General features: G+C 43.2%; 2 protein-coding genes and 2 non-coding genes across 6 annotated transcripts in view; 2 read left to right on the top strand and 2 right to left on the bottom strand.

The window, feature by feature from the left end:
• MED12L (mediator complex subunit 12L) overlaps positions 1 to 23,958 on the bottom strand; it is a 521,479-nt gene that overhangs the window by 143,732 nt on the left and 353,789 nt on the right. The window contains exon 16 of the mRNA XM_039912671.1: positions 5,192 to 5,339. Coding sequence (XP_039768605.1) covers positions 5,192 to 5,339 — 148 coding nt within the window. The remainder of the gene's footprint in view (positions 1 to 5,191; positions 5,340 to 23,958) is intronic.
• The window catches only part of P2RY12 (purinergic receptor P2Y12), a 101,056-nt gene that overhangs the window by 72,105 nt on the left and 4,993 nt on the right, over positions 1 to 23,958 (top strand). Inside the window, exons 2-3 of one of the 3 annotated variants that reach the window (XM_029061694.2) lie at positions 22,671 to 22,823; positions 22,913 to 23,033. The gene's annotated coding sequence lies outside the window, so the exon portion shown is untranslated. Of the gene's footprint in view, positions 1 to 22,670; positions 23,034 to 23,958 lie in introns of all 3 variants that reach the window. The other 2 variants (XM_029061719.2, XM_039912666.1) reach the window with 2 other exon arrangements.
• Positions 3,412 to 3,549, bottom strand: LOC114817796. The gene has a single exon (XR_003765652.1). It is a non-coding gene; the product is annotated as a small nucleolar RNA SNORA7 (small nucleolar RNA).
• Positions 13,721 to 13,858, top strand: LOC114817364. Its single transcript, XR_003765218.1, has one exon. It is a non-coding gene; the product is annotated as a small nucleolar RNA SNORA7 (small nucleolar RNA).

Genomic DNA, 23,958 nt, shown 5'->3' with positions numbered 1-23,958 from the left:
TTCTTGTTCAGTGGGGAATTGGAAAAACCTTAATGAGATCGTTCACCCCAAGCAGTTAAGGCAGCATCTTTTACTTTTGTTATAATCAATCAATCAGTGGCATACATTGAGCACTTTCCCTGTGCAGTCTGTACTGAATGCTTGGGACAGTACAGTCGGGGAATAAGAAACCATCTTTGTTCTCAAGCAATTTACAGTTGAATGGGGAAACAAATTATTTACAGCCAGTGGAAGCAAGAGGAAAGTCAAGAACACAACAGGTGTCCTGAATAAATAATTAATAAATAATAAATAATTGAATATAAAACTGAATGCACACACATACATACACAAATTCTCAGGGTGGGATTTATGATAATAATAATAATAGTAATGTTGGTATTTAAGTGCTTACTATGTGCAGAGCACTGTTCTAAGTGCTGGGGTAGAGACAGGGTAATCAGGTTGTCCCACGTGAGGCTCACAGTCTTAATCCCCATTTGACAGATGAGGTAACTGAGGCACAGATAAGTTAAGTGACTTGCCCAGAGTCACACAGCTGACAAGTGGCAGAGCCGGGATTCAAACCCATGACCTCTGACTCCCAAGCCCATGCTCTTTCCACTGAGCCATGCTGCTTCTCTAACCTGTACATTTGGGAACCAGCATAGCCTAGTGGAAAGAGCATGGGCTTGGGAGTAAGAGGACCTGGATTCTTACCCTGGCTCTGCCAACTGTCTGCTGTTTGACCTTGGGCAAGTCACTTAACTTTTCTGTGCTTCAGTTACCTCATCTGTAAAATGGGGATTAAATCCTATACCCTTCTCTTAGACTGTAAACCCCTTATGGGACAGGGACTGTGAACAACCTGATTTACTTGCATCTACCACAGAGCTCAGAACAGCACTTGACACAGAATAAGTGCTTCAGTATAATAATAATCAAAATAATGACAATTGGGCAAGAGTTTCTGGAGAAGGTGGGCTTGAAAAGGAAAGGTGTTCTATATAGGAGGAAGGGTGCCAAGCAGGAGTCAGGGGTGGGAGAGTTAAGAGTGATGGAGAGTAAAAAGAGTGTATTGCAGTGTTGTACTCTCCCAAGTGGTTTAATTCATTGTCCTGCACACAGTAAGGACTCAATATATATGAGAGAGAAGCAGCATGGTTTAGTGGAAAGAGCATGGGTTTGGGAGTCAGAGATCGTGGGTTCTAATTCTGGCTCCACCACTTATCAACTGTGTGACTTTGGGCAAGTCACTTAACTTCTCTGTGCCTCAGTTACCTCATCTGTAAAATGGGGATTAGGACTGTGAGCTCCACGTGGGACAACCTGATTACCTTGTATCTACCTCAGCAGTTAGAACAGTGCATGGCACATAGTAAGTGCTTAACAAATACCATCATTATTATTATTATTATTGTTATTATTATTGAAGATTAGCTTGGGTGAGACCCAGGAAGTACAGAATGAGGAATGTTGACAAATAAAATGGGAAAAACTGGTGGAGATCCTTGAAGCCAATGGTAAGACATTTCTGCTTGACAGAAAAAGAAATAAAAAGACTTTTGGAGGGTTTTAGGAAGGGAGAGAAATGTACTGCATAATGAATTAGGAAAATGTACTCTTTCTAAAACTTGAAACACTGTTCTGCTCATAGGAGATGGTCAGTAAATAAATTAATGATATTCATTATTTTATGGTATATGTTAGACGCTTATTACGTGGCAGGCACTGTACTAAGCACTGGGGTAGTTTTGAGGTAATCGGCTTGGACACACTCTCTGTCCCACATACGGTTCACAGACTTAATCCCCATTTTACAGATGAGGTAACTGTGGCCCAGAGAAGGCAAGTAACTTGCCCAAGGTCACACAGCAAACAAGTTTCAGAACTGGGATGAGAACCCAGGTCCTTTGAACTCCCAGGTCCATCTTCCAGGACCTGGAAGGGGCACAGAGTCCTGTACTAAGTGCTTGGGAGAGTATAATACAACTGAGTTGGTAGATATGGTCCCTGCCTATCAGGAACTTATGGTCAACAGAGGGAGATAGGCATTAAAATAAAATACCGATATGTACATAAGTGCTGTGGGGCTGAGGGTGGTGAATTAATAATAATGTTGGTATTTGTTAAGCGCTTACGATGTGCAGAGCACTGTTCTCAGCACTGGGGTAGACACAGGGCAATTAGGTTGTCCCACGTGGAGCTCACAGTCTTAATCCCCATTTTACAGATGAGGTAACTGAGGCACCAAGAAGTTAAGTGACTTGCCCAAAGTCACACAGCTGACAAGTGGCCGAGCTGGGATTTGAACGCATGACCTCTGACTCCAAAGCCCGTGCTCTTTCCACTGAGCCACGCTGAATTGCAAATGCTTAAAGGGTACAGACCCAACTGCATAGGTGACCCAGAAGGGAGAGTAGGGGAAATGAGCACTTAAGTCAGGGAAACTTCCTTTGAGGAGACTTGATTAATAAGGCTCTGAAGGTGGGGAGAGTGATGGTCTGTCATATATGAAGGGAGAGGGAGTTCCAGGCCAGAGGGAGGACATGGACACAGGCTCAGTGGTAAGACAGATGAGATCAAGGCACAGGGTGTACGCTGATGTTACAATGGTTGAGTGTGGGTGCTGGGTTGTAGTAGGAAATCCTCAAGGTAAGATAGGAGTGGGGTGGACTGATTGAGTGTTTTATAGCTGATGGTAAGGAGTTCCTATTCGATGTGGACGGATGACCACTGGAAGTTCGTGAGGCAAAGTGATACATGGACTGAACCTTTTTTAGAAAAAAGATCCAGTCAGAGTAGAGAAACATAAATTGGAGAGAGGAGAGGTTGGCTAGCATTATCATTTTAGCCTCAATCGTCTCTTCTCCAATCTAAATAATCCTGACTTCTCACGGCTTCTAGGTCCTATTTCCACTAAAGGAGAGTTGTATTCACTTCTATGGCTATGTCTTGTCTTACGCCTTCAAGTCGTCTCCGACCCATAGCAACACCATGAGTTCGAATCCACCAGGGCTCATGAGTTCGAATCCCAGCTCTGCCACTTGTCAGCTGTGTGACTGTGGGCAAGTCACTTAACTTCTCTGTGCCTCAGTTCCCTCATCTGTAAAATGGGGATTAAGACTGTGAGCCCCACGTGGGACAACCTGATTCCCCTATGTCTACCCCAGCGCTTAGAACAGTGCTCGGCACATAGTAAGCGCTTAACAAATACCAACATTATTATTATTATTATTATTATTGTTACCATGAACACATCTGCCCCAGAACACCCCACCTCCATCTGCAATCATTCTGGTAGTGTACCCACAAAGTGTTCTTGGTAAAAACATGGAAGTTGTTTACCATTGACTCTTTCTGCACAGTAAACTCGAGTCTCCACCTTCGACTCTCTCCCATGTCGCTGCTGCCCAGGAGAGGGGAGTTTTGACTTGTAGCAGATTGCGTTCCACTCGCTAGCCACTGCCCAAGCTAGGAATGGAATGGTTCTGCCTCTGCTTGACTTTCCCTCCCACAGTCGAGACCGATAGAGTACTGGAAACTCTCCAGGTGCAACCCTGAGAGAGGCTGTTCCTATCTACCAGTGCAGTAACCCTAAGCATACCCATCTTCTTACGTTTTTTTCCTGTTTCCCCAGTTAGTTATCCCACTGTTAAGTTTAGTAATATTAAGAACAGGACACTAGCCTACTAGATTATAAGGTCCTTGCATAGGCCTAATAATAATAATGATGATGATGATATTTGTTAAGCATTTAACACTATACTAAGCACTGGAGAACAGCATGTATTTCTGAGATGCAGCTTGGCTTAGTGGAAAGAGCACGGGCTTGGGAGTCAGAGGTCGTGGGTTCTAATCCTGGCTCTGTCACTTGTCAGCTGTGTAACTTTGGGCAAGTCACTTACCTCATCTGTAAAACAGGGATTAAGACTGTGAGCCCCACGTGGGACAACCTGATTACCTTGTATCTACCCCAGCGGTTAGAACAGTGCCTGGCACATAGTAAGCGCTTAACAAATACCATCATCATTATTATTATTACAAGATAATCAGCTTGAACCCAGCCCCGTCCCACATGGGGTTCATAGTCAAAGTAGGAGGGAGTAAGCACTTAACAAATACCACAGGCATGTGCTAAGAATATCTCATCCTCTATCCCCTGAAGCCCAGAGTGTTAGAAGAGTGTTGGTGTAACAGGCCAAACCCAAACAATCTTTCTATTGGCATATTATTTCAGGGTTAATGTAAAGATATGTGTCTATTTGGATTTTTGTGGAACCCAATTCACCAGGGTCAAAAGTTCCTCCCTGATAATAATACATTTAACACTGGGGGGAGCAGGGACAAGGGGGAAACTGGAATGTTTGATTTTACCAAGGGGGCTTTTAGTTTTGTAGTGGTCTGAAATAATTATTCCTCCTCCTCAAGTATCCAACATATATATGAGGAAGTAGTTTTAAACACTGAGAGAATGTTTTTGCTTAACTTTGAAATGACCTTAAAAGTATAACTAGGTAAATTTTAAGTGGATATTTGCATTCTAATTACAAAAAGGTAATTATGTAATGCGGTGACATAATGTGAAGCTATTATTTGATCCCTTGAGACTCATAAAATGCAGGACTGGCACAGCACACTTCTTACATTGACAAAGAAATACATCATTTAGTCATTGCTGATTACTTCCCAAATACCCTGGTATTGCACTGGCTCAAAAACAATCATTCCACTGTGGACCTCAACAGAACCACCCCACCATTATTTTCCTACATGTACAAAAAGCTCACGATGAAAAGAAAAGAAATATCTCAAAGATGGTAAAAATAGATCTTCTCCCCCTCAGACTCTGACAGGGGTCAACGTGGGGCAGGTACTGTGTCTGACCTGATTATCTTATCTCTACCCCAGTGTTTGGCACATAGTAAGCACTCAAAAAACACAATCATAATATTGCTAATAATGGATGTAATGAAAATAATCATAATTAGAGGGCTTTCACAAAACCCTCAGGCTAAAGGAACCCGGAGAAAAAACAAGCATTGAGCAAGCACAGAGTGTGGAAAGACTGTGGGGGTGACAGCCACACCTATTACAGTCATCCATTGAACCCTGGGACAAATTCTGCCCTAAGAGATCTGTTTTACTGGCTCGGATCCAGGCCTTGAGTGGTACTTCAAACTCCCCCGGCAGGAGGAGGACAGAACTTTACCGCCACTTTCAGTTGTGCTCTTCTTGTTCAGGATTTTCAGGATATCTTTGGCTATCTTCTTCAGCTGGTGCCTTGCCTCATCCCGCTCTTTCCCGACTCCATACAGAAGAATTGTCCGCTGGTTACATTCGTGACTTGAAGATTCATCCTGCAAAACACAAATGGATTCAGAAACCAGGGTGGAGTGGGGAGGGCCGTCCTGTGGTCCCTGAAATGAAATGTACTGCTCACGTTAGGCCTGTCGGGGAACTTAGACAAGTAGGGTGGCCATTCATCTAGTTTTGAATCAGACAGTCTCTTTTTAAGCCAGTCTGGCTGCTACTGGTCCTGATAATGATAATAATTATGATGGTATTTGTTAAGCACTTACTATGGGGCAGGCACTGTACTAAGTGCCGGAGTGGATACGAACTAAGCGGATTGGACACAGCCCCTGTCTCAGGTGGGGCTCACAGTCTCAATCCTCATTTTACAGATGAGGTAACTGAGGCACAGAGAAGTGAAGTGACTTGCCCAAGGACACACAGGAGACAACTGCACTGGATATGTTTATGCCCCGTATGTTTGCCCAGCCTCCCTCCGCCTTGGTTTTGTCCCATGGCTGAGAAGAAGTTTCCGTATTCACAAAGACCCAGGAAGGGAAAGCAATGATTCTGGACCCAATAAGGGGTCAGGGATCACCTGGGAAATATGCTCTATGTTCTTCAGCGTGTCCCAGTGGATAGAGATGGGCCTGGGAGTCAGAGGAACCTGAGTTCTAATCCCAGCTCCATCAGTTGTCTTCTTGGTGACCTTGGGCAAGTCATTTCACTTCTTTATGCCTCAGTTCCCTCATCTGTAAAATGGGACTGTGAGCCATATGTGGGACAGGGATTGTGCCAACCTGATTAGCTTGCATCTACCCCAGCTCTTAGAACAGTGTCTGGCACATATTAAGCACTTAACAAATGCCACAATTATTATTATCATTGTCTTTGGAAAGCCATTCATTATCCTAAATAACCTATATCGCATATATAATGTAAGTACATCTATTTACTAGACTGGCAAAGAGGGTCACCCATTACCACCTCTCTCTGAGTTCCCCACCACTGCACCTCAACAAGCCTGTTGTGGGCAGGGATTGTTTCTCTTTATTGCTGAACTGTACCTGCCAAGAGCTTAGTAAAGTGCTCCACATACTGTAAGCGCTCAATAAATACAACTGAATGAATGAATGTGCCATAATTTGGTCCCTCCATCCAGAATTGTATTAAAATACCAAACTGCCCACTGTATGGGGGTATTTGGTAACGTGCTCATAGGTACTTACTCCACATTAATCTCAAAATGCCATCCACAGTCCAACTGCTTAAGCACCAACTAACACTATTTCACTACCCAGCAACACTTGAAAAACAGCATTAAATATTTTACTAAAGCCATACACCTTTTGATTTAAAACTCCTCTTCAAACTGTTGTAAACCTGTAAACCAAATGCCAATTCCTATCAAGCTGGTTGTCAGTTGAGGGTTTTCTTTTGTCTGACAGTAATGATAGTATGCATACCTATTGATCAATAGATAGCTATTCAGTCTCTCCCAAAGGGGATTAGAGTGCTTTCATAGCTCTCCTCCACCTTCCACAGTTCTTGAAGGTATATGAATGCAGTACAGTCAATCAAAACATAAAGCAAAATTCCTAAAAATCTAGATTGACTAATTGATTACAAAAATCATTCTACGGGGAAACACTGGGGAGAAAACTAGGACTCTAGGACTATACCTAAAATGTCTAAAACTGAGCTCCTTATCTTCCCTCCCAACCCTGTCATCTCCCTGACGTCCCTGTCACTGTGGACGGCACGACCATCCTCCCGATCTCACAGGAACGCAACCCTGGTGTCATCCTTGACTTAGCTTTCTCATTCACCCCATACATCCAACCTATCACCAACACCTGCCGGTCTCACCATTACAATATTGCCAAAATCTGCCCTTTCCTCCTCTCCATCCAAACGGCTATCGTGCTGGTACAAGCTCTCATAATATCCCGACTGGATTACTGTGTCAGTCTTCTCTCTGATCTCCCTTGCTCCTGTCTCTCCCCACTTCAGTCTATTCTTCATTTGGCTGCCCGGATCATCTTCCTACAGAAACGCTCTGGGCATGTCACTCCCCTCCTTAAAATCCTCCAGTGGTTGCCTATCAACCTCCACACAAAATGAACTTCTCACTCTTGGCTTCAGAGCTCTCCATCACCTTGCCCCTCTTACCTCATCTCCCTTCTCTCTTTCTACTGCCCATCCCGCACGCTCCGCTCCTCTGCCGCTCACCTCCTCACCGTCCCCCATTCTCGCCTATCCCGCCGTCGACCCCTGGGCCACATCCTCCCGCTGTCCTGGAATGACCTCCCTTCTCACCTCCGCCAACCTAACTCTGTTCCCCTCTTAAAGCCCTACTGAGAGCTCGGCTCCTCCAAGAGGCCTTCCCAGACTGAGCCCCCCTTTTCCCTCTGCGCCTCCTCCACCCTCTGCTTCTCCCCATTCTCCCTTCCCCTCCTCTCAGCTGAGCCCCCTTTTCCTCTGCTCTCTTCCCCCTCCCCTCTCCTCCCCACTCCATCCTCTGCTCCTCCCCCTTCCCCCTTCCCCTCCCCTCAGCACTGCGCTCATTTGTATGTATTATTTATTACCCTATCTATTTTGTTAATGAAGTGTACATCCCCTTGATTCTATTTATCATGTTAATACTGTCTTGTTTTCATTTTGTTCTGTTTTGCTCTGCTGTCTGTCTCCCCTGATTAGACTGTGAGCCCGTCACTGGGCAGGGTTTGTCTCTATCTGTTGCCGAATTGTACATTCCAAGTTCTTAGTACAGTGCACATAGTTAGCGCTCAATAAATACTATTGAATGAATGAATATACCTGATCTGATTCCAGAAAGCTCAGGGAATCAAATATGCTCACTGATGTAAGAAAAATACATGTTCTGCCTCATCAAAATCGAGTTGTAAGAGTCATACCAAAACCCGTCTGATATTCAAACAGCTTTATAGTTTTGAGGTAGAGCCTAAAGCAGTGGGCACCACTACGTTTTGTCACAGACAGTCTTTCTGAACGACCTTACTGGAATCTCCTTTTAAGATTCAAATAATTCTTCTCCTCCTGCCATATGGCTAATGTCCATAATTTTACAGACAATCCCTCTAGCTCCTTCTACAGAGGTTACTTCACCAGCTCCTTCCCTTTCCCCTCTGCTCCTACTTCTTCTTTCTTTTCTCCTGCTCTCTAGGATAGTCTCTGCTCCTTCCACTCTGCACTATCTTCTAATCAATAACTGTGGTATTCTTCAGCATTTACTATGTTCTAAGCACTGTACTAAACACTGGGGTAAATACAAGATCATCAGGCCCCATATGGGGCTCAGAGTCCAAGTATGAGGAAGACCAGTGATTAGATTTCCATTTTGCAGATGGGGGAACTGAGGCACAGTGAAATGACTTTCCCGAAGTCACATACCAGGCAGGTGGCAGAGTCGATATTAGAACACAGGTCCTCTGACCTCCAGGCCTGTGATCTTTCCATTAGGGTAACTCCTTTTCTACAAGATAGTCAGGATGGAGTTAGGATGGACTATAACCTGTGGAATGTTATCTGTCCCACGAGTGACCCATGGTCTAAGGGGAAAGAAGAACCAGTATAATGCATATATCTGTAATTTATTAATTTATATTAATGTCTGTCTTCCCTCCTCTAGACTGTTAGCTCATTGTGGGAAAGGAATGGATCTGTTTATTGCTATATTGCTGGGTATATTGCTATATAACCCAAGAGCTTAGTACAGTGACTTATACACAGTGAGTGCTCAATAAATATGACTGAATGAAATGAATGAATGACATATTTAATCCCTATTTTTCAAAGGACAAAACAGAGGCACCAAGAGATTGAAGTGACTTTCCATGTTCACACTGCAGGCTAATGTCAGATTAGAACCCAGGTCCTCTAACTACCAGGCTCTTGGTCTTTCCACTTTCCACTGGGGAGGAAGTATGTGTAGTGGAAAGAGCACGGGCCTTGGAGTCAGAAGATCATGGGTTCTAATTCCAGCTCAGCCACTTGTCTGCTGTGTGACCTTGGGCAATTCACTTCACTTCTCTGGGCCTCAGTTATCTCAACAGTAATAAGAGAATTGTAACTGTGAGCCCCATGTGGGACAGGAACTACATCCAACCTGATTTGCTTGTATCCCCCCAGTGCTTAGTACAGTGTCTGGCTCGTAGTGCTGAACGAATACTTTAACAATGATAATTATTATTAAGCAACACTGTTTCCTTTCTTCTGGCTCTGATTGTTCATAGTGGCATCAGATCATGCTCTATGAATCAATTTCAGACGTTATTCAGAGAGTCTGCTGAAGCATTATTCATTCATTCATTCAACTGTATTTATTGAGCCCTTACCGTATGCAAAGCACTGCACTAAGCACTGGGGAGAGTACAGTACAACAATAAATAGATACATTCCCTGCCGACAATGAGTTCACAGTCTAGAGGGGGAGACAGACATTAATACAAATAAATAAATTACAGATACGTACATATGTGCTATGGGGAATGAAAGGTGCAATCAGGGTGACACTAAAGGGAGTGGGAGAAGAGGAGAGGAGGGCTTAGTCAAGGAAGGCTTCTTGGAGGAGATGTGCCTTTAATAAGGTTTTGAAATAGGGGAGAGAAATTATCTGATAGGAGGGAGGGCATTCCAGACCAAAGGTAGGATGTGGGCGAGAGGTCGGGGTGAGATAGATGAGATTAGGGTACAGTGAGCAGGTTAGCATTAAAGGACTGAAGTGTGCAGGCTACACTGTAGTAGGAGAGTAGTGAGGTGAGGTAGGAGGAAACAAGGTGATTGAATACTTTAAAGCTAACGGTGGGAAGTTTCTGTTTGATGTGGAGGTCGATTATGTCAAGGTTATGGGCTTGTGAGACAGGAAAAATATTGGTGTCATCAACAGTGATGGGAAAGTGAGTGGAAGGACAGGGTTTGGGTGGGAAGACAAGTTCAGTTTAACCATATTAAGTTTGAGGTGATGGGAGGACAACCAAGTAGAAATGTCTTGAAGGCAGCAGGATATGTGAGACTGCAGAGAGGGAGAGAGATCAGGGCTGACGATGTAGATTTGGGTGTCATAAGCATAGAGGTGGTAGTTGAAGCCGTGTCTGCAAATGAGTTCTCCAAGGGAGTGGGTGTAGATGGAGAAAAGAAGGGGACCCAGAACCAAACCTTGAGGGACATCCACAGTTAGTGGATGGGAGGCAGAGGAGGAGCCCACAGAGGAGACTGAGAATGATCAGCCAGAGAGATAGGAGAGGACAGTGTCAGTGAAGCCGAAGTTGGATAATGTTTCCAGGAGAAGGGGGTGGACCACAGAGTCAAAAGGCAGCTGAGACTTCAAGGAGTTTTAGGCTGAAGTTAGGATGGAGTATAACCTGTGGAATGTTGTCCGGGGAATAGGGAAAAGTCTAAGTATGATGGAGGATGGGACAGCCCAGCCTCCCCACATGAGAGAAGCAACACGGCCTAATGGAAAGAACACGGGCCTGGGTGTCTGAGCACCTGGATTCTAAACCCAGATCTACCACCTGTCTGCTGTTTAACCTTGGGTAAGTCACTTCACTTCCTTTTGGCTCAGTTACCTCATCTGTATAACCCAGAATCAGACTGTGAGCCCATGTAGGACATGGACTGATGATCTTGTATCTACCCCAGTGCTTAGTACAATGCTTGGCACATAGTAAGCACTAACAAACACCAATAAAATAAAACAGACAGGATGGGGGTATACACTGCATTCTCCCATGGTTGCACGAATCATTATTACTGTTTGTCTCCCTACATTTTTATTCATTTTCGCCCCTTCGCCCACCTTCCAAAGTATCCAGATGGCAGTCATTGTTATCATATCCAACCTACAGTTCAGCTTCTGTGCCAGGAAAACCACCTAGTGTATTTAAATTCCATCTGTGTTTAAGGAAAGCAAAGCCCCCAAACCTCAGCACCGCCACCCTCCACCACCCTCCGCCACAGCTTATGAAAAACGGAGGAGGACAAAGTAGCAGTTATCTATGCTGAGGGCATCACACAGAAACATTCTACTCTACAGCATAGCTGGCCCCGGTTTCGCCCTCCAGCAGTCTCCCATCACATACCCTGACCTGAGCTGACCTGATTTTCACCACTGGCCACCTGGGACCTGTGGGAGAGAGAGAGAGAGAGCACTGGGGCTCAGTACAACCTATTTCCACTGATGGGAAAGCAACTTAATAATAATATTGATAATACTCATTATGTGCCAAGCACTGTTCTAAGCACCCAGGTAAATACAAGTTAATCAGGTTGGATGCAGTTCCTGGCCTACATGGGCTCACACTCTTAATCCTCATTTTACAGATGAGGTAACTGAGGCTCAGAGAAGTTAAGTGACTTGCCCAAGGTCACACAACAGAGGTGGTGGTGCCGGGAGAAGAACTCAGGTCCTTCTGAGTCTCAGATCCCTGCTCTACCCACTAAGGAGCTTGCTATAGTGCAGGCCCTGCTAGTAGCCAAGTATTCCTTCCTCTGTCCTTCCCCCTCAGTCCCAAACTGAAGTTGTATCAGAGGCAGCCCCATAATGGGGATACTTGGAAGGCAGCAGTGACAAATCCCAGCTCTGCCACTTGTCAGCTGTGTGACTGTGGGCAAGTCACTTAACTTCTCTGTGCCTCAGTTACCTCATCTGTAAAATGAGGATTAAGAGTGTGAGACTCACATGGGACAACATGGAGAAGCAGCGTGGCTCAGTGGAAAGAGCACGGGCTTTGGAGTCAGGGCTCATGAGTTCGAATCCCAGCTCTGCCAAATGTCAGCTGTGTGACTGTGGGCAAGTCACTTAACTTCTCTGTGCCTCAGTTCCCTCATCTGTAAAATGGGGATTAAGACTGTGAGCCCCACGTGGGACAACCTGATTCCCCTGTGTCTACCCCAGCGCTTAGAACAGTGCTCAGCACATAGTAAGCGCTTAACAAATACCAACAACCTGATTACCTTGTATCTACCCCAGCACTTAGAACTGTGCTCTGCACATAGTAACAAATACCAACATATTATTATTATTATTAAGAATCCACTGTCACCCAAACCAGCTGAGGAGCCAGAAAACAAGGCTTGTTCTCTGTGTGTGGGCCATGAAGAAGCAAGTACTACTTCATCCACAATCCCCACTGTTGTGACTTCTATCCCAGTGCTTAGAGCAGAGCCTAGCACATGGCAAACCCATAAAAAATACCATTCATATAAAGAAGTGCAAATCCAGGTGCAAGGGTGAGGCAGAAGGGAGTGGGAAAAGAGAAAATAAGGGCTTAATCAGAGAAGGCCTCCTAAATGAGATGTGCTTTGAAGCAGGAGATAGTGGTTCTTTGTCGGATATGAAGAGGGAAGGGAATCCAGGCCAGAGGGGCAGGACTGTGGGCAAGGGATTTGTGGCTTTGGAAGTGATATTTCTCCTGCAAATATTAGCCTTTACAATTAAATATTTACCAAGCTCAGGAAATATTTTAAAAGGGCTCTATTTTTCCCTCCTAAATGGAAGAAAATTCACATCCTTCTTCCCCAATGAAAAACAATACTTCCCTAAAAATGAATGAATGTACCTTCATGTGCACTGGCAATATCCAATAGAGAGATTCTACATACTATTTACAACAAAACTCAATAATAAGTCAGTATGTTTAAGAGCAATCAATAGATGGTACTTGTTGAGTAGATAGTAAGAAGCACTTGAGTACTAAGCACTTGAGAGGGACAATCAATCAATCATATTTATTGAGCACTTGCTATATGCAGAGCACTTCTAAGCACTTGGGAGAGTACAGTAAAATAGAATTAGCACACAAGTTTCCTGCCCATAACAAGTTTACAGTCTAGAGGTGGAGACAGACATTAATATGAATAAATAATTTATACTATATAATTTAAAGAGAGTACATAGATTCTGTGGGGTTGGGGTAAAATTGGAGTAAAAGCCGATGGGTTCTGTGGGGTGAAAGACACCCCAGTGCCACTTCCCTGACCTAGAGAGCCCTATGTGGAGAGTAGGAACCAAAGACTCTCCACTTCCTCCTTGGAGGCAGCAGTAGGGATGACCACAGGGTAGATGGAGAGAACACTGAACCACGGGGACAGCCAGTGCCCTGAGAACAGGATTCACTCTAGAAACATGCAGGTTATGTCTGCTCTTTCATCATTCATACAACAGAGGCACAATTTACTGACCGGCTCTGCCCCTGAATAAGCAAGTTCTTCATTTCCAACCACAAAATGAGAAGTAATCAGCCAAATAATTCCATTAGGAAGTACCTGCATATCACTCAGTCACTGCCCATTGTGTCCCTTTTTGAAGCAGGAAATTTAAAATATTACTTCAAAAATGCAATCATTAGCACTGCCATTAATGCACCGTGACAATAAATCCACACACCCATAAGTGAATTTCACCAGCCGTACCATCTCCTTTCCTCTCTCAGGGTTGTACCTGGAGAGTTTCCAGTATTCTACCAGTCATGACTACAGGAGGGAGAGTCAAGCAGAGGCATACCCATTCCATTCCTAGCTTGGCCAGTGACTAGTGAGTGGAAGGCAATCTGTTACAAGTCAAAACTCACCTGTGCTGGGCAGCAGGAGCTTGGGAGAGAGTCAAGGGAAGAGACTCGTTTACTGCACGGAAGCAGGCAATGGTAAACCACTTCCATATTTTTACCAACTCTATGGATACACTACCAGAACGATGGCAGATGGAGATGGGGCACTCTGGGAGAAATGAGTCTATGGTGTCGCTATGGGTTGGACATGACTAGACAGCATAAGCCAACCACAACAACAAACCATCTCTCTTAAACATGAAGAACAACTATTTTTATAGGGGGAAGCCTATCAGTACACAAACCATCAGGTGTATGAGCATATACTTATTATTCTATTGGGTGCTGTGATACACGTCTCTTACTGAATATATAACCCACGCTATTTAGAGGTATAGGATGCTCCCAGCTCTTTTGCATTATTGCCAGAAGTGCCTGCAGCCAAGTTGGAGTCTTTCCTTAACGATAAGGAAAAAGGAAGCCATTCAGTGCATAATTTTTATAGCTAAGCTTTAGTTTTCCAATTAAGTGTATGCTAAGTGTGCTCTAGATTGATGTTTCTTAAATGTGGCTACCTGAGGACACAAACAAACAAAAATTTCTCACTACTGGCTTCAGAGCTCTCCATCCTCTTGCGCCTTCTTACCCCACCTCCCTTCTCTCCTTCTACACCCAGCCCGCACACTCCACTTCTCTGGTGCTAACGTTCTCACTGTGCCTCAATCGCACAGGTCTCACCATCAATCCCTGGCCCACGTCCTACTCCTGGCCTGGAATGCCCTCCTTCCTCAAATCTACCAATCACTCTCCCCCCCTTCAAAGCCCTACTGAAGGCTCACCTCCTCCAAGAGGCCTTCCCAGACTAAGCCCCCCTTTTCCTCAGCTCTCCCTCCCTTCCGCATCACCTTGACTCACTCCCTTTGCTCTCCACCACCCTCCCCCCACCCCCACCCCGGCCCCACAGCACTTACGCATATAAAATAATAATGGTATTTGTTAAGCGCTTACTATGTGCCAAGCACTCTTCTAAGCACTGGGGGAGATACAAGGTAATCAGGTTGTCCCACATGGGGCTCACATGCTTCTTGTGTGTATATATATATATATGCATTATATCCATATATACATGTATGTATCCATAATTCTATTTATTTAAATTGATGCCTGTTTACTTTTTTTGATGTCTGTCTCCCCCTTCTATACTGTAAGCCCAGTGTGGACAGGGATTGTATGTCTTTATCACTGAATTACACTTTCCAAGCACTTAGTATGGTGCTCTTCACAAGGTAATTGCTCAATAAATACAATTGAATGAATGAATGAGGATCTCAATGCAGTGAGAAATTCCCAAGCAGTCAGCAAAGCAAACTGACTTAGAAAGGCAGGGGGCCAACCGAAGAAGAGGCTGACTTTAATCAGTCAACAAATGGTATTTGTTCAATCAATTGTAATTACTGAGCACTTACTGTGTGCACTGCACCTTACTAAGCATTTGGGAAAGCACAATAAAACATAGCTGATAGACACAACTACCTTGTGGTTGTCCTGCTGACAAGGAACTTACAGACTAGAGGAGGAGACAAAGGTTTATATGAATAAATAAAATATGGATCTGTACATAAGAGCCATGGGGATGAGAGTGCACTGAATAAAAGTGCAGATCCAAGTGCAAAATCAACACAGAAGGGAGTGGGAGAAGAGAAAATGAGGGCTTAGTTAGGGAAGGCCTCTTGGTTTAATAAGGTTTTGAAGGTGGGGAAAGTGATAGTCTGTCAGAAATGAAGGGGAATGGTGTTTCTGGTGAGAGGGAGGTCATCGATGAGAGGTCATCGGCTAGATAGATGAGATTGAGTTTACGGTGACTAGGTTACATTAGAGGAGCAGAATATGAGGGCTGAGTTGTAGTAGGAGAGTAGTGAGGTGACGTAGGAAGGGGCAAGATGATTGAGTGTTTTAAAGCCTATGGTATGGAGTTTCTGGTTGATGTGGAGGCGGATGGGCAACTACTGGAAGTTCATGAAGGGTGGAGAAACAGAATGAATGCTTTCAAAGAAAAATGATCTGGGTAGCAGAGTGAACTATGGACTGAACTGGGGAAAGACAGGAGGCAGGGAGGTCAGAAGGAGGCTGATCGAGCAATCAGGGTGGGATAGGATAAATGCTTGAATTAACATGGTAGAAGTTTGGATGGAGAGGAAAGGGAGGATTTTGGTTACTTATTGAGCCCTTACTGTCTGCTGAGCACTGTACTAAGCATTTGGAAGAGTCTGTAGACAGGTTCCCTGACCACGAAGAGCCTACAGTCAAGAGGAGGTGCTTATTAATGTATTCTATGGGTCTGCCAGCCGTGCACTAGCCTACTACTTGAAAGTTGCAGCTACTCAAGTATTGTGAGGCTGAAAACTTGCCCCAGCAGATCAGTAAACTTATTCATTCAATTCATTCAATAGCCCTTACTGAGTGCTTACTGTGTGCAGAGCACTGTACTAAACACTTGGGAGATTACAATATAATAAACAGACACATCCCCTGCTTACGAGTTTACAGTCTAGAGAGGGAGACAGACATTAATATACATAAGTCAATTACAGATACATACATAAGACCTTGTCCCGTCAAACGGAAGCAGCCCAAACTCTGTTCCTGGTCAGGAATCAGTCTCTTGGGACCTCAAAATACTGCTGCAACTAAACAAGATTTCACTGAAAAGCCAGAGTCACAAGTTCTTCTCTTAGTGGTCGGTTTCGCAATCTCCCAGATGCAGTGGGTGACAACTCTCAGTGTTAGAAAGTTATTTCTAATTTTCTTCCCCTAGAAATCCCCATTCCCTCTTTTACACAAGGTGAAGAAGGGGAAAAAAACCCGCTCACTGCCCTAAAAAGTTGCCAATTCAGTTAAAAAGTAGACTAGAAATATGCAGGTGCATCACACATTCCTACTGTTTCCAGTGAAAGGACTTTGTTCAAAAACCTCACTAGTAGCTTGACAGATTTCACAAGCATGGAGCAGCACTTGGGCACTGTTATCCATAGAGTCATAAAAATACCAAATAATTGCATTAATCTAGAGAAAGCACAGAATTTTACTACTGCATCTGGAAGCTCAAACACCAAGTGGATATTAGCTCAACAAACTATACACAACATGCTGGAGGATATAATTAGCATTCATAAATCTTTTGCTAGTGAGCAGTCAAACTGGTTTCTTTAAAGCAGGAAGAGAGGTATCAGCTTTCCGAGCCGGCTGAATAATTTTGACAGAAATATTCCTGGTAGCTGGAATTGCTCCTACAAGTTTCAATTCCAAGAAGGGTATTTGTAGGAACAACATGATATTCTGGCCCTTACTAATTTTGCTGGATGCATATCCCAACTAGATTACTACATCAGCATCCTTTCTGATCTCCCAATCTCCTCTCTCCCCATTTCAGTCTGCACTTCACTCTACTGCTGGATTATCTTTCTACAGAAACGTTCTGGGCATATCACCCCCCTCCTCCAAAATCTCCAGTGGTTGCCTATTATCCTTCTCATGAAGCAAAAACTCCTCACTTTTGGCTTCAAAGCTCTCCATCACCTTGCCCCCTCTTACCTTACTTCCCTTCTCTCCTTCTACAGCCCAGCCCACACACTCTGCTCCTCGGCTGCTACACTCCTCACTGTGCCTCGTTCTCAACTGTTCCACCGTCGACCCCTGGCCCACGTCCTACCTCTGGCCTGGAATGCCCTCCCTCCTCACATCCGCCAAACTATCCACTTCCCCGTTTCATAGTCCTACTGAGAGCTCACCTCCTCCAGGAGGCCTTCCCAGTCTGAGCCCCTCTTTCTGCTGCTCCTCCTCCCCTCCCCATCACCCCGACTCCCTCCTTCTGCTCTACCTCCATCTCCACCCCACAGCACTTGTGTATATAAGTACATATTATTCTATTTATTTTATTAATGATATGTATATATCTATAATTCTATTTATTTTGATGTTATTGATGCCTGTCTACTTCTTTTGTTTTGTCATGTGTCTCCCCCATTCTTTAAGGTGAGTCCGTTGTTGGGTAGAGATTGTCTCTATTTGTTGCTGAATTGTACTTTCCAAGCACTGAGTACAGTGCTCTGCACACAGTGAACACTCAATAAATAAGATTGAATGAATGAATGAATTTTGGGACCACACCCAGGGGCAGTCCCAAATTCCAGGTAAGATATTGAATCTAAGAAAGGTTCTGTTTGATTTGGTAAGAAAATATATCAACTGAAAGGCCAATCTCTGCTTGACCTCAGACTATACCAGTTTGCATCTTGTAATGCACAGGGAGCAGTTGGCTAATTTCAATACATCTTACAACTTCATCATTCGGACTCCTTGAAATGATGCTTTTCTTCAGAGCGGCAAACCAGACTTGTTAAAATTAATCATAATAATTTTCTTTCATGAGCTGTGTTTCATCTGGAGATCTCAAAGCACATCACAAACACCAATTAGGTTTTGAAATTCACTGCAGAGGGACGTACTGTCCCCATTTTAAGAGGAAAACTGAGGCCCAGGCTGTCTGCAAGGTGATGGCAAGGGACATCTTATGAGGACGCGACCTAGAAACAGTCTGCTTAACAAAGCAGTGTAGCTTAGTGTAAAGAGCACAAGCCTGGGAGTCAGAGGTCATGGGTTCTAATCCTGGATCTGCCACTTGTCAGCTGTGTGACTTTGGGCAAGTCATTTAACTTCCCTGTGCCTCAGTTACCTCATGTGGAAAATGGGGATTAAGACTGTGAACCCCACATAGGACAACCTGATTACCTTGTGCCTATCCCAGCGCTTAGAACAGTGCCTGTCACATAGTAAGAGCTTAACAAACACCATCATTATTAGACTGCAGCCTGGGGCGCTGAAGTGTGTGCCTTGTTGGGAATTTCCTGTCATAGCTGCTCCCAGGATCACTGGTGTCCCCCTCTGGATTGCAAATGTTGTGAGGAGTCAGCGGCTGTGGGTTCTAATCCTGCTTCTGCCACGAGTGTGCTGAGTGACCTTGGGGAAGTCACTTCACTTCTCAGTGTCTCAGTTACCTCATATGTAAACTGGGGATCAAGTCCCATGAGAGACAGGGACTACTTCCAACCTGATTACCTTGTATCTACCCCAGGACTTAGAACAGTGCTTGGCACCTAACAAACGCTTATCAAATAACACAATTATCATTATCATCATCATTATGTGAGCAGGGAATATGTCCATTATATTATTATAGTGTACTTTCCTAAGCACTCAGCACAGTGCTCTGCACAAAGTAAGTGCTCATTAAGTACAACTGCCTGACTGACTAGCGGATGCCCATGCTGTCTCCCCGGGAGACTCTCCCCCGCTTCACTAATGAACCTCCATCCTGCCCTTCACTGCCACGGAATAGTGCAGCCACAGCCCGGTTGCCTCCACAAAACCAGGAAATGCATCTGTTTAATGGTATATGGCACTCTCCTAAACTCTTAGTATAGTGCTCTGCACACAGTAAGCGCTCATTAAATATGACTGAATGAAGCCCAGCTTTGGAGGATGATGTAGCAGTCTCTGTGGCCACAGTTGTGACTGGACTCTAAGCCACAAGCAGTCCCTATCTCACAAAGGCCCACAGTTTTAATCCCCATTTTATAGACGAGGGAATTGAGGCCCAGAGAAGTTAAGTGACTTGTCCAAGGGCACACAATAGATGAGCGGAGCATAATCCAAGGCTCCTGGAAACCCTGTCCTCTCTTACAAGCATTCCCCTCATTAACTCCAATACCCCTATTTCTTTATATGGCTTCTCATGTATGCAAAATGTATTGCAGAATATTTGTCAAAGTCTTTTGTCTGTCTCACGATTATAATGTAAGCTCCTCATGCGAAGAAAGTATGTTTTGGGCTTTTGTTGTTCTCTTCCAAGAGCTGAGTTCAGCGCATTGCACTGGCGTGCACTTAAATACCATCATTACTACTAGCAAATAACCACAGCCAGTGGATTATTTCTAGGCATATTCCAATAGGGTCAGCTCCTTGTAGGTAGTAATCAAGTCTATTAATGCTCTTTCATTGTACTTTCCAGGTGCTTAGTACAGTGCTAGGTACTCAGTAAGCAATCAATAAATACCGTTAATCAACTGACAATCTAGACCGCAGATGATGATGTAGAGATTAATTGATTAGTGATCTGCATAAAGAAATCTACTGCTGAATAAGTAACTTTATTCATTTTTAGTTCAGGATATTTATACTAGCATCAAGTACTATTTACTAAGCATTTTCACGTGCAAGGCACTAGAAGAGCGGTCTAACTGAATGAATTCATGTTCTTAATTTAACTACAGCTGCTATCACTGGCTCCCAAACCTTCCCGCCCCATGATGAGGTCTTTTCCTTGCTTCATCATCCCTCTTTCTATCCCTATCGACTTCCGTCCTTGCTCTTCCTCTGCCTGTGACTTTCCCATCTCACCCCCATTCTCTCTCTCAGACTCATGCCTACTCAGTCTTCTCTTCTCCGGACCAGGTAAAAGTTCCTGAGACAGTAGGTGAGTCTAGGACAGCAGCACCATTAGACTATTCAAAGACCGACTTATTGCAATTCTTAAGTCCCTGGAGGCTCAAGTTGGGTCACGATTTGCTTCACCAGTCAGACTTCTAGACTAGATAGCATTTATGACCGTCCCAGGCCTGGAGAGATTCCACACGTTCAATGGCCTCTGATCCAAGTTGCAAAATAAAGGAAGTGCAAACTGGAAATATTCCCTTCAACACTTCAGCATGGACTAGTGGATAGAGCACGGGACTAGGAAACAGGGAGTTTAGGGGCAAGTCCTAGCTCTGCCACTACTCTACAGGGCCAATTTTTGCAAGACAACTTCCCGAGGCCTCAGTTTCTTCACTGGCAAAATGGGGATAAAATGGATTGGGAGCCTCATGAGGGACAGGGACCATGTCCAATCTCATAACTTTGTATCAAGCCCAGATCATCGCATATAGTAATCACTTAATAAATGCCATTGAAAATTTAGCTTTCAAATGTGACGCTTTTAAAGGAACCATTTCCAGTTCTTTCTGAAGAACTGCCTAGGTTGTTTGAAATAAATATTGCACTGTGCCCTTTTAAAAATATCCTATTTAGTTGTCTAGGAGAAGCAATGTGACTTAGTAAAAAGAGCATGGACCTGGGAGTCAGAGGACCTGGATTCTAATCTTGGCCTTACCACTTACCTGCTGCATGACCTTGGGCAAGTCACTTAACGACTCTGTGCTTCAGTTCCCTTATTAGCAAAAATGGGGATTCAATACTTGCGCTCCCTACTTAGACCGTGAGCCCCATGAAGCACCCTGATTACCTTGTATTCATTCATTCAATCGTATTTATTGAGCACTTGCTGTGTGCAGAGCACTGTACTAAGTGCTTGGAAAGTACAATTAGGCAACAAATAGAGACAATCCCTACCCAACAACAGGCTCACACTCTAGAATGGGGGACACAGACAACAAAACTAAACAAGTAGACAGGCATCGATAGCATCAATATAAATAGAATTATAGATATATACACTCTATTATTATTATTACTATATCTATTAGATATATACACTTCATTAATAAAATAGAGTAATAACCCCAGTGCTTAATACAGTTTTTGGCACATAGTAAGTTCTTAAATATCATTTTCATTATTGTTAATATCATTATTGTTTATGTCTTATAAGTCTCGTTCTGAGCGATTTTGTTCATGATTTTTATACTTTCATTCCTGAGAAATAACAGTTTAGAACCTTCATTTCTAGGTGAAATAAATCTCAACCAATACTCAGCACCTCTGTGAGCAGAGCATTGCTTTAGGAGCTTGGTAGAGTCCAGTAAGGTTAGGAGGCCTAGTCTGGTCTCTACCTTTAGGGAATCAGCAAATGATGGCAGAGACAGACAGATGTAAATTGTATATTTGGAGTGTGATGTAGATTCAACTGGCTATAGCAAGAGTACAGAAAACATGAGTAAGGATTGCTTTTAGAGTGACATGGCCAGAAGCACAGGAAATCAGTTGGGGAATGTCCCAGAGTAAATCAATCATGAAGAGCATTTATAACTTCATTAATCAATGAATCAATCCATCAGTGGTATTTACTGAGCACTTATTCTGTGCAGAGAACTATATTAAGCGCTCTACATACAATAATAATGCAATGACACAACCATGTCAGACTGGACATGCTACAGAGACTCTCAGAATCTCCAGTTTCTTTGAGATTTTATTTTTCTTTCAGAAAACTTTATTTGTTTACCCATCAATGGAAATTCATTTAAAATAGGCTTCTGTCAGTGGAAAGATGTAGTTTTTCCTAAAATGCATCTAAACCAGAAACAAGAAAAGTTGTTTTGTTGCTACTTCAGTAGAATCTCAGAAGGGCAAAAAAGGTATTTTTATATAATGTATTCAGTAGCATAATGTTGTTCCTCCTAATATGATTTAGTTGTAATGGAGGGAAACTGTTCTGCTTATATGGGAGGCCTTCAAACGCTGATTTCCAATAATGACATTAGTAACCAAGGAAAATATAAAAAAGAAAGACTTATCACCAGTCAACATCCATAAATATGGAAGTAACAGAATTACTTGCTAAAAGGTAATAAATCACACAGTGTTTGAACACAATTTACTCTTTTCCAGGTAAATAATAAGCTGAAAGAAAGAGTCTGCAAAGCTTCTTTTAATAACCAACAGGATGACCTCAGGATGAAAGGAATTGCTAGTTATTTTATTCTTAATGTTTATTTTTAGAGAGAAAATAAGTACTAGAGGAGCTGAGTGTCTGATGTATCATTTCTCCAGCAGGTTTCTGTAAACAGACTGAAGATTTCAAATTGCTTTTTAGAATCGTGACCCCCCTGCCCTGTTTTCTGAGGAAATAAAAGCAGAAGCATTAAAGCCGCCTGCTGGAAATTCAAAGTGTCAGTGGAGCCGAGGCTCAACAGTTATTTAAAGGTAATCTCTGACTTCACAGGCATAACATTGAGCCGTTCAGAATAACAAAGATTGGGTTGATGAAATCGATGAAACTTTGGTATCTTTAGAGTGTTTTCACTTCTCAAAAGAGAGACGAAAAGAAAAATACCAGGTGATGATCTTCGAACAGCTTTAATTTCTAGTCACCTTAAAAGCGGGTGCCCTGCGGAACTCTCCTACAGTTTTCAGGTAACTACGTCGGCAAGTATATTGCAATATTTCATTTCCTCTATGTAGCATATCATCAATATTTTGCAAAGTACTCTGTACCTCTTAGAACAATGACTGGAGGATCGTTTAAGCTTGCAGATATTATTTATGGAAAGAGAAAATTCACTTGTGGTAATTGGTGTGAAGGAGGGAGTCAGATGGGGTTCATATCTCCTCACTTAGGGATGTGTGGCGCACTCTGATTCTTCATTTTTACATAGAGGTTTCAAGCATGATTTGACCATAAAATGCCATCCATTGCTCTATAACACTTGACTAACATTAAGAGAATTCACTGAGATTAAAGCATTAAAATACCAAGAAAAGCATTTCAAGTATTCTGAGAAATGAGAAATATTGTTAGAAGCTAGTCAGGTGCTGAAGGAACTTGGTTTTATTTGATGTGAAAACATGAATCATGCTATAGTAAGGTAAATTTTCCAAATGGTTACTAAGAAGGTACTTCCAAAAGAGGAAGAATCCAAAATGCACAGCAACATTTGATAAACTCAGCTTTATCTATAACATTTTGGTTGGATGTTTTCTTGCTCTTTCTACCTCACACTCATACATACAAATGATTCGCCTAATCTGTGTTATACCTAAACCTATTTGAATTGTTTGGAAAATGAAAACCTCACCCGAGGTAATATGTGAGTGTTTTTTCATGCTAATTTAATATCACTCCATAATACGAGAATTCTCTAAGATATTTTAAGAATCTTTGTTCAGTCTCTTCTTGCAAATTTCACCCCCTATCCTGAATGAATTAAAAGAAAAAAAAATACAGAATTCAGGAAATTGGGATCCTGGAATTAAATTTGAGACTTCCTAATTAACGGTCAGAATACAAAAGAATAGTTTTTAAGTGTTAAGGTAGAGTCATTTTCACTTAGCTACTGAT

The sequence above is a fragment of the Ornithorhynchus anatinus genome, chromosome 1, assembly GCF_004115215.2.
Source record: "Ornithorhynchus anatinus isolate Pmale09 chromosome 1, mOrnAna1.pri.v4, whole genome shotgun sequence".
Classification (NCBI taxonomy): Eukaryota; Metazoa; Chordata; class Mammalia; order Monotremata; family Ornithorhynchidae; genus Ornithorhynchus; species Ornithorhynchus anatinus.
This window is presented reverse-complemented; position numbering and strand designations above follow the sequence as displayed.